This window comes from Primulina eburnea, chromosome 14, assembly GCF_022965805.1.
Source record: "Primulina eburnea isolate SZY01 chromosome 14, ASM2296580v1, whole genome shotgun sequence".
Lineage (NCBI taxonomy): Eukaryota > Viridiplantae > Streptophyta > Magnoliopsida > Lamiales > Gesneriaceae > Primulina > Primulina eburnea.
In genome coordinates, this window is record NC_133114.1 from 32,014,490 (window position 1) to 32,026,383 (window position 11,894).

At 35.0% G+C, this 11,894-nt stretch overlaps 1 protein-coding gene across 1 annotated transcript; it reads right to left on the bottom strand.

Moving 5' to 3' along the window:
- Positions 1–5,220: 5,220 nt before the first annotated feature.
- On the bottom strand, positions 5,221–8,504 carry LOC140811486 (G-type lectin S-receptor-like serine/threonine-protein kinase At1g11300). The gene is made up of 7 exons (XM_073169394.1): positions 7,154–8,504; positions 6,931–7,038; positions 6,649–6,851; positions 6,351–6,561; positions 6,005–6,248; positions 5,762–5,912; positions 5,221–5,679 (listed from the first exon to the last, which is right to left on the bottom strand). The coding sequence occupies exons 1-7, from the start codon at positions 8,442–8,444 to the stop codon at positions 5,368–5,370; spliced, it is 2,520 nt and encodes an 839-aa protein (XP_073025495.1). The 5' UTR covers positions 8,445–8,504; the 3' UTR covers positions 5,221–5,367.
- Positions 8,505–11,894: the final 3,390 nt, after the last annotated feature.

Here is an 11,894-nt window from a genome sequence, read left to right on the forward strand (position 1 = left end):
AAAGTGTTTAGCGCAAATCTACACTAGGTGCACACTGTGGCAATCAATACTCGAATCTAGGGTAAATAATAACGGTTGAAGAGCTTAACCACGCCACAAAAAAGGTGAACTGGACTTGAACTTGAAATGAATTTTATAACCGAGGATTTTCACTTGGGATTTTAAGTATCGATGGAAATTTAAGATTTGGTTTTAGAAATAAACGTAATAATTTCAAAATAAAGATTTATTTCAAAGTGAATCAGTCGTGGATAAGTAATGAATTCGATTATAATATAAAATTTGAGCTTGTCTATATTCAATAATTTATTCAATACAAATTATTTAATATTTATTTATCATATTTGTAGATATTTTCATAATTAATAATATGCTCACGACTTGTATGCACTAACGACTAGTATGTGTATGTGTATTCGAAGTTTTCGACACGTCTCAGCTTCAAGGAGGTGCAAAATCCAAGTACCTATCATAGTAAGTAGTGCCCACTATATACGTATGTGCTCAATTATTGACTATTTTTACTCTGACTTTGGAAAATGCGGATGCATCTATCTAGTCGGGCAGACTAGGTACATTAATACTGTATGGTTGAAAGAAGAAACCCAGTTCAAAATTAAAGGATTCTATGAATCAATGTGACCTTTGTTCATAACTTTGATGTGATCTATTGACCCAGTTGGTCCCAAATTTTACGAGATGATGAAGATTTTGTTACTATTCACAAGTGAATATATGTCATGTTGCATTAATGCTTGATTCTTTTCTAGCCATAGTGATTACCCAATACAAGAATATATGTATGATTCATGAAACTATACGGGCTTTGCCATTCAATAAAGGATTAATTTTGGGCTTTGGGGAGTCAAATGGCCTTATTGTATTGTATAGGCTAAAGGGCGGACTCATAATAAGTACTTAATTACGCTTTCAAGAATTTAAGATTGAAACCAAAAACCATGATTAACGGTCAAATCAATATGGGAAAATAATTTTTCCTTGTTACTAGCTTTTTCAATTTTGGATTGGTTAATTGATTTTTCAAAATTTATTATTCGTACACTGATTTTTTTCAACTTTTTTGGTCCAATCATTAATATGGTAATTATCATGTCAATGTCGATTTTGGTCCTATCAACTATTGGACTAAAATAATGACAATTAAAACTAACTGTCAAAAACAAAATTTTGAAAACTTAATCGATCAAAACACAAAAATGAACAAATTAGTGGGGGAAAAACTCTTTCGCAACAAATTATTAGTAATAGAGATTAGTCGAAAATTTTGAGTTGGAGAGTAAAACTGAGACAAACAAATTCTTTCTTCCGAATTAATCAAAGAGACACATTTCACGAACTCTAAGGGTGTGTTTGGTTGAGTGGATTAAATAAGGATAGATTAATAGTGAAATATTTATCGTTAAAATTTTAAGATGTTTTAATAATCATTTTGACCCGATTTAAGATCCAATTTTATTCATCAAATAGTTATCCATAAAATTGGATCTTAAAACGAGTCAAAATGATTATTAAAACAACTTAAAATTTTAACGATAAATATTTGATTATTAATCTATCATTATTTAATCGATTCAACCAATCACATCCTAATTTTATGAACCTCAACAAGTACAAAAACAAACATAAGCTAATTTTCAATCCTCGTCCCAGGGTTATAACATCAATAAAAAGTTTCAGAATTTCAGACTCATCACAACACTCGCGTTGCTTTCTTCACCTTCCGGCTTTTTCCTGATCTCTCCACCATTTTCCCCGCCGCTGCCAGCCTTCCAGCTGCCACTCTCTGACTTACCATCTTCTATGCTCTCGGATTGGTCTCCGGCGCCACCTTGGACGTCTGAATCTGGGGAGTTGTTTCCTGGAGGCTTGTTGTAGAGGTGTAACTGGTGGTGATGGTGGATCTGGTGGTTAGGCGGCTGAGAGGGTGCTGCTATCGCGGGGTAGATTTCATGCGCCACTTGTGGTGCGGCGGAACAGAAAACAGGAGATACGTGATGAGGGTTTATTTCATCCTACCTATGTGGGCATTGCCCCCATGATAGGATGGATGATCAAGATTTGTCCATGCATATGTAGGACCCACAATTTTTTTTTGAAATTGTATGTTTGGCAAGATCTTGGTCATCCATCTTCTCATGGGAGCAATGCCCACATGGGTAGGATCTCATTAACCCGTGATGAGCAGTGTTCGTGTGTGTCCCATACAACGCGGCGACTTGTGCGGCTCCGTGTGCTGCTGCCGCAGCTGCGTATTCCGGTGGGATCCATATGCCGCCTAGGACCACCACTTGCGGTGTCGCCGGGGTAGATTGCGAGTTAGGACTCGGTCTTCTTTTGTGGAGTCTATATTTCTGATTTCAAATAGATCGATAAGGATAAGCAGAGACCATAAAGGTTAAATATATTATGTTACTTTCCATGGCATAATCAAGTGACGTTCGTACTTGGGTGGTAGAGAAATTCGTAAATGGGGTTTTTCATGTTTTTGTGTGCTTGAGTGATAGAGAGAGATTGAGGAGACAAAGATTTGCCTGCAAAGGACTTTTAACTTCATCATTGGTCAAACACGTGTATTAAAAGTAGTTTCGTGACCAACGGTAAATAAAGGCTCATATTTTGATTAAGCTGTTGAATTATAGATATACCAACTATAGAAAATGTGATAACCTGAAATTTCAACGGTAGCAGCAGCTAGCAAATTTCAACAGAAGCTAACAATCAGCAGCAACTCATATTTCAGAATATGTTATTTTACAACCGACAAAATCTAGCAGACAGAATCCAGCAGCAGAAGAGTTCAGTTGCGAGATTTAAGCAGATAACTACTGATTCTGCTCAGGACTTGTAACTGAAGGATTTAACATGGAATAAAGGCTGTTAATGGCATATTATGATCATTAATTGGAAGACTAACAGTCAGATTTTGGCCTATAAATAGCACACTCAATCTCTGAAATTATTGTTACTAAAATCTTGAGTTATCACTTGAAATTAGAGCTAAGAGAGTGCATTTTTCGAAGCTGTAAAATCCAGTAGCGATGCAAGAAGATTTCCAGACTTCAACCGAAATTCTTTAAGCAAATTACAGTAAGTGGGCTTATGTATAAATATCTTGAATTCAGTTTGTTGATTTATGTTTTAAAGCAAAGTTTCTGTATGTTTGATTTCCGATATCTGATTTTTGAAGCACTGAAACTTAGTGAACCATTGGTAGGAATATATATTCTGAACATTACTGATTACTTATTACTTGTAACGCCCCAGATTCGACGACTATCCTCACTGTACCAAGACGAGTCTTTCCAACATGCTTATGTCCTCACTCACATGCACCCTAGGAAACTTCTCAGTAGGTCACCCATCTCAGAATTGCCCCAAGCCAAGCACACTTAACTTTGGAGTTCTTATGTGATGAGCTACCGAAAAGAAGATGCACCTTCGTGATATGAATAGTACATATCAAATCTTTTAAGTCATCTTCAACTGTACAGTCCATTACATTGAACAGTCTCGGAACCCCTCTCATTCCGGTGTGGGATCGGTTCATTCATGTTCTCTCCACCTAGAAGTCTGCCAGGAGCCGCTCGTTGTCCGTGCAACCTCATGGCACCAGCAATCACCCCCCGCCCTCTTCTACCCCGGGACTCACATCCCCACAGCTTCCGCTTGGTTCGTCCCCGAACCACACCATACTAAGAGAGGTCGGCTCTGATACCAACTATAACGCTCCAGATTCGACGACTATCCTCACTGTACCAAGACGAGTCTTTCCAGCGTGCTTATGTCTTCACTCACATGCACCCTAGGAAACTTCTCAGGAGGTCACTCATCCCAGAATTGCCTCAAGTCAAGCACACTTAACTTTGGAGTTCTTATGTGATGAGCTACCAAAAAGAAGATGCAACTTCGTGATATTAGTAGTACATATCAAATATTTTAAGCCATCTTTAACTGTACAGTCCATTACATTGAACAGTCTCGGAACCCCTCTCATTCCGATGTGTGATTGGTTCATTCATGTTCCCTCCACCTAGAATTCTGCCAAGAGCCGCTCATTGTCCGTGCAACCTCATGGCACCGGCGATCACCCCCCGCCCTCTTTGGCCCCGGGCCTCACATTACTGATTACTGGCCTCACCCCTTAGAGGAGAGAACATATAGGGGACTGATATCAGTTTAACCATGAAATTCACGAATGTACTCAGTGCTCACTTGATAAATTTCTGATTACTGAAAACAGATTTCTGATTTCTGAATACTGATTTCTGTTCTGAAAATAAGAATTTCTGTATATCATTCGTATTATTGTTTCTGTTTAAAAATGGTTTTGAAAATTGGGAGTTATTCTCGACCCCGCTTACTGAGTGACAACCATATCACTCACCCACCAAACTCATCTCAGATAAGAACGAGGAAGATTTGTTAGAAGAGAAAGAGCAGACTCAATTCTTGAGCTGGTGAAGAAAGCTGTTCTAAATTATTTTTCCGCTGTATCCGTTAAAATGATGTTATGTTTACATTTCCGCGATAAAACATTTGTTCTTAGAGTTGTATCAGACAATGAACATTATGAATAAAAGACTGATTTCTGAATTTTGTACTTCCGAGGCTTGTTTTTTTCGAATGTAAATTTGAGAGCAACGTCGTGTCCACCAACTCCCGTCCCGAGACATGACAGAAAATAAATTTTGTTAGAAAATCGACCAAAACGTTTAACATGTCAGTGTTCTTCAGTATGATCTGGGTATTTCAAATGTGATTTTAATTGTATTGAACTAAATTCAATCTTGTGTGATTAAACTCAAATAATAATTTTTGTAAGTGGTTGAAATTCAAGCCCATTGTTTATGGTCAATTTCTCTCTTTTTCTATTTTTTCCTGATTGCCTTTTGGTGGGGTAGGCTCTGTGAGCAGACAGGGAGTTGGAGAAGTCTGGCTAGTTAGGTAACAAAGGTGAAAGTCTCTTTTTTTTTCGTAAAGAATAAAAAATAATATTTTTTAATAAACAAATTAAATAAAATATAAGATATTAAATAAAATATATATCTTATAAAATTAGGTCGTGAAAATATCTGATATGAATTTTCATGCTAATATATAATGTCAAAATCAACATGGTTTTGATCCAAAAAAATAAATAATAAAAATCAAGTATGGTTTCATGTTTCATTTAACAAATCAGTAGAATAGAGGTCTAGATTTTGTGAAATTTCAGAAAACAAAAACTCATTTATATATTAATAATTTGCATCAATACATTTTCGCTAAACATCACACTATTTATGAGAAAAAAAGCGTAGTATACCATAACCATGTAGAAGACTAGTCAAAATATTTTCACGATATTCATCGACCGTCCAGCACTGTGAGTGTGACCCCGTTGCCCGAGTATCCGGTTTGAATCGTCGGTTGAGTTGTACCGACATGGAAACGGTTCCATTTCTCTGCAAAAACTGGCTGCTCCGGCGCGGGCAGGTCCATGATTTCCCGGCTGAGCATTGCCAGAACAGTTTGAATTGTAGGCCTGTCTGTAGGAAATTCTTGAACACACAACAGGGCGATGTGGATGGATCTAACGATATCTCCTTGGAAATTTGAACTCACTATAGTTTGTTCCGCAAATGCCAGACCATTATCTTCACTCCACAATTTCCAGGCCTGAAATGTTATGACGGACAAATTAAAATGCGATGGATCCTGTTTTTACACGTATTTCTTTATAAATTGAGAAATGGCTTACGCATCCCAAAAGGCTCAAAGACCATTCTTCATTGTAATAGTGTGTGTTCTTTTTTCCGCTTATAATCTCTAACATCAGCACACCAAAGCTGTAGACATCAGATTTCTCAGAAAATCTGCCTTCCATTGCATACTCAGGTGCCATGTATCCACTGCAAAATAATTATAATATATCATATTGTATCGCGTAAAGACGTACATTATATACGTGAATAAAAACGAGTTGACTGGAAAATTAACTCACTATGTCCCTACAACTCTTGCTGTGTTGGCTTGATCTTGGTTGCCTCCGAAAATTCTTGCCATGCCAAAGTCTGAAATTTTAGGATTCCAATCCTCATCAAGCAACACGTTACTGGGCTTAAGATCTCGGTGGATAATCCTGAGTCTAGAATCCCTGTGAAGATACAGGATACCTCGACCAATACCTTCGATGATATCAAAACGCTTCTTCCAATTTAGAATCTGTTGCGATGGATGCTTAGGATCTATACAAAAAACATGACATAAAAATCAACTTCATGCTAAAATGAAAATTCTTTTCAAATGAAGAAAATAAAAACCAGTTTGCTTTTGAACTTGAAACAGACCAAAGAGACACACATCCAAGCTTTTATTAGGCATGTATTCGTATATCAACATCTTCTCTTCTTTCTCCACACAACATCCCACCAACCTCACAAGATTTCTATGTTGTAGTTTAGAAATCACGACTACTTCATTCATGAATTCTTCCATTCCCTGTCCTGAGGCTGCTGAAAGTCTCTTAACTGCTATTTCTTTCCCATTTTCCAGTTTTCCCTGAGAAAAATCACAATTTTTCAGCGCTTGTTACTTTATGTAATTCAAGCAAGCAACAACGGTAGCGCGAAGTAAGAAAGCTTCTACCTTGTAAACGGTACCAAAACCACCCTTTCCTAGCGCATTGTCCTCTTGGAATTGATCTGTTGCATTGGCCAGTGTCTCAAATGTGAAAAGTGGCAGCTCTTCGATATTGACTTTTTCTGATTCATCTTTGAGCACGATTGATGCAGGATCTGATGGAAATGCTTGCACCGCCTCAGCTGTCTTTGGGTCTTTCGTCTTCTCTCCTGATGACGTTTATGCACATGCGCATTATGCAAGTGACGCAAAAATATCAATACACGTGAATACTTGTTTCTTTGTTACCTTTTTTCTTGAATATACAGAACCAAGCGATGAAAATCATAATGGATATGATTACTACTGCCACAACTATCGGAATTATTATCAACATATTCTTCTTTTTCTTGTGATCTGCAGGAAATAAGGAAAAACTGCTCAATAAAGTGAAACTAACAATTCGAAACATGCTGGTGAAACTAGAACAACTTCATGTGAAAAACGAAAGGCAAATTGGTTCCGAGTATACCTAATTCTGATTTCGCTAGACGAATGTAAAGATCAACACCAACACCAGCAAACTCCTGAATATCGACCAAATTCTCACTCCAAAACATGCAACCGATAGTCGGACTCGGATCGTGCGCATATGCGATGCATGAACACTCACTCAAGCATCTAACCCGACATTCATCCACCTGGCTCGATGAAAATTTTACAGCAAAATCTGGTACCTTCATAAACTGAAGCATCAAAAACCCGTCTGCATTTCCTCCCTTGACAGTGGAATTATTGCTTTGATCACACTGTAATTGACTGATTCTTACACAACCATTCGTCCAATTCCCTCTCGCCCATTCGTCCTTGTTCTTGGGCTCAAACCCTCTCAAACAAGAACAGATCGGAGATTTTTTAACGTTGCAGCTACCAAAAGGACCACATGTTCCATAAACATCACATACATTTTGTGGAGCCAACCACGTTATATCCCAGCTCTTCTTCTGATCATCCCACAGTCTCTGCACCAAACTCCCAGAAGAATTCAGGTCGATTTTCATCAATATATTTGCCTGAAGAGGCGCCGTGAAGTAGAAGAGCCCTGAATGATTATCCACCACACTGAATCCGTCGAGGTACGGAGAATACATATCCTGCACTCCTATAAGAATTTGCCCGTTCCAGGGGCCACTCCTCCAGTGGGGGCGGCCGTTATTCCAGGTGAAAATCTGTGGGATGTTTAAAGCTTCCAGCCCTGCCGTGAAGTTCCCCACTTGAGGGTCGGACCCACTTTTCCAGGACGATACGACCACCTTATTTCCAGTAATCGTGTTGTCAATTATCTTCAACGTCGGCAGGAAAACGTCTGAAGGATACGAAAAAGATTCCCATATTATGTTTCCAGTAAGAATTTCTTTTAGAACAAGATTCCCAGTGTCCTGAATTTGAGCACTGGTATTCATAGGAGTTGTGACATTGGTCGACCAGATTGTCTCATTGGCGCCATTGGTGAGTAGAAGATTCCCATCTCTGGCAATGGATACAGACCCGGAAGAATCTTTAAGAGGATTATCTCTGTTGGCGATCCATATCGTGGTTTCTTCAGAAACAGTGTAGAAAACTGCCAGGTATCGATTATTGGAGTTGGGAGGGGTGAAAAATCCCAATTTGAAGACCTTGCCAGCAGATACAATGGTACCAGGATCTTTGATGGAAACACCAGCTAGTATTGTATCTGTTTCCAAGCAAAATCCTTGAAAAGGAAGGCATAGAATCAAGAAAACACACGGAAGCAATAGATTCAAAGCTGTGGTGTTCATCATGGTAGTTCACTGATAGTTTCTTGATGAATTGGCCCGTGAGTTATATATATATAATTAGATTTAAATTTAAATTTATTTTCGAGGAAGCTTGTGGGAAAGCCGTTTTTAAGGCAAGTGGGAGAAGATGATAAGTCAACCGAAGTCGTCGGCAACTGATGATTACATACGTACAAAATGGGTCATTTGAAGTCGAATATGGTTCACATTCGCTGGATTTTCTAATTATGGGTCCCACATATGGTGTCAAGTGGACTCAAAATTATGCATTTATCAAAATAAATTTAAAAATATTACATATTTATCAAATTTTCTTCACAAGCATATATAATAAATAATAGTAAAAACTTGTATGAAACGGTCTCACGGGTCGTATTTGTGAGACGGATCTATTATTTGGGTCACTAATTAAAAAGTATTACTTTTTATATTAAAAATATTACTTTTTATTATGAGAATGAGTAGGATCGACCCGTCTCACATAATCAGTGAGACGGTCTCATGTCGTAAATAATAAATCAAATAGATCACTGTTTCGCGTTAAAGGGCTTGTAAATACATAAAGGGTCCTACTATTGTTTTTATTGGAGTTAGGTATGGAAGGTTGAAATTTTAGTGTCTTTTTTTATATTTTATTTATATTCCAGTGGATTAAGTTCATAGTAAATTTAAATTAAATTGCAGTCGCACCCTTTCGAGTCGTATAAATTATTTTTAGCATCAAATTGATTTATCATTTTTCCTTCCAGTCCCTTTGATCACACCCTATTCCGGATACCCAAAATTGTTTTTTTTTTTGTTTTTTTAATTATTAGACCATCTAATATAACATTTTTATACATGAAGGAATTCATATTTCACTTCTGAGAATAAATCAATCAATTTAAAATTACATATTTTTCCAAATGCAAAGTTGTTTGAAAGAATATTTAACTCAAAATATCATAATACATCATGTCATATGGCCAATTTTTTTTATAACATTCGTTATTCAGGAAAATTATAACTAAAATCTTCGACTTATTAGTCTATTTTGATTCGATATTAATTTCAATATAATGGTTTTTTTTTTTTGCATCAAATAAATAATCTCCAACTCATTAGCTCTAAAAACAATATCCTCAAAATTTTCTTTATTACTTTATAGTTAAATTATATCGTAATTGACTTAACGGTACTTATAAATTTAATAAAATACATATATATTAAATTTAAACTGAATATTAATAATTAAACAATTAAAGTATTAAAATTTCTTATTTATAACACCCTAACACTAATAATAATTTATATTTAATCTACTATACCTATATTTTAATTTACTTTCTTATAAACTTACATGATATTATTATAATTTTTTTAAACAAAAGTTTAGCGCAATCTACACTAAGTGCACACTGTGGCAATCAATACTCGAATCTAGGGTAAATAATAACGTACGGTTGAGTCATGGAGATGGTCTGAAGAACTTAACCACGCCACAGAAAATGTGAACTGGACTTGAACTTGAAATGAATTTTATAACTTAGGATTTTCACTCATAAATTTTATTTGGGAAAAAAATATTTAATATTAAAATTTATAGATTTATTAATCAGTAAGTTTAAAAAATGAGTATGTATTTTGTGAGACGGTCTCACGAATCTTTATCAATGAGACGAGTTAACCCTATCGATATATACACAATAAAAAGTAACACTCTTAGCATAAAAAATAATAATTTTTCATGGATGACTCAAATAAGATATCTGTCTCACACAAGTTTTTATGTTAAAAAATATATTTGTACCTAAAAATAAAGATAACAGACGATGAAACTTCCCAGAAAATCAAAATTCTTTATCAATAGAAGAAGAGCATCACCCTTTTACAAGATCCATAACTCGAAGAAGACTGAGGAGGGTGAGCCGGCTGGTCCACTCTCAGTCTCCTTTAAATTTCTTTTGACTTATCATGGACAAATATTCATTGGTTGGATGTCTTAATTAGTCTCAATTATCGATTTAATTAAAAAACGTTTTTAGGCAAGAAACAAGTGAGAAGGTTCCAAGCATAATGAAAGTTGTTGGGAGCTTGACCTGAATTCGATCCACAAGTTCTATATCATAAATTCAAAAGTGGATGAATTCTTGTAATATTTATAAAATTTCTGATTTGGGAAAAGTTTTAACATAATAATCATTTTTATTTTTTAATTCTATTTGCATTAATGATATCATTTAATTAGAAATAAATGTATTAATTTAAAAATAGAGATTTATTTCTAAGTAAATGAGTCGTAGAGAAGTAATGAATTCGATTATATAAAATTTGCGCCTAATATTCAATCTAGGATACAAAGATCATATATAATTCTTTAATGTATCTTGATCAATTTTTTTTTAAAAAAACTTATTATCTTTCTCAAATTTTATAACCACCAAATCCAGAACTGTTGTTTTTTGGCATTTTGTTAAGGGTTTATTAAATATAATTTTTTCAGGTTGATCCCGAGTATCCAAATTTTATTACTTGATGGCAAAATGATATAAATATGTATTCAAATAATAATTTATTCGAAATATAATATCGAATTTTAAAACAAAGCAATATCTATCAAGACGCAAATAGTTCTGATTTTTCCATATCTATTAGAATTATAAGTAATTAAATAAAATTTTGATATAGAATACCATCACTAAAAAAATACTTTTGAATAAAAATACATTACATAAACTCAACATATACTATTAACTTAATTTAAACAGAGGCAATGTGTGTGCCATAAAATCTTGTATTAAATTAAGATTAGGTCTCTTGTGAGACGGTCTCACGAATATGAGTAGATATGGTACGGTATACCATATCGAACTATGATATCGTATACCATACCGTAAATACCGGTATGGAATTTTTCCATACCGATATCGATACCGAAAATTCGGTACCGAATTTTCGATATGAAAAAATTTCATACCAGGTATCGTACCGACACCGAAATTTTTTTCGGTATATCGAACTTAAATTTTTTAAAAAATAATAAAAAAATTTATTTTCGGTATTTCGGTACCGAAAAAAAAATAATTCCGTACCGATACCGAAATTTTCGGTAATTTCAGTATTTTTCGGTACGATTTTTCGGTATTTCAATATTTTTTCCCACCCCTACTCACAAATCTTTATTTGAGAGACATGTCAATCCTACTAATATTCACAATAAAAAGTAATACCCTTAGCATAAAAAGTAATATTTTCTCATGGATGATCCAAATAATAGATCTGTCTCACAAAATACGACACGTAAGACTATCTCACACAATTTTTGACTAAAATGAAACTCCTCCGTAGTGTATCGATGAAACCTTCTATAAATATCCTTTATCACTTTCATTATCTCTGATTTTCTCTATTCAATAATTTCTTCTATACAAATTATTTAATATTTATCATGTTTGTAGATATTTTCATATTTAA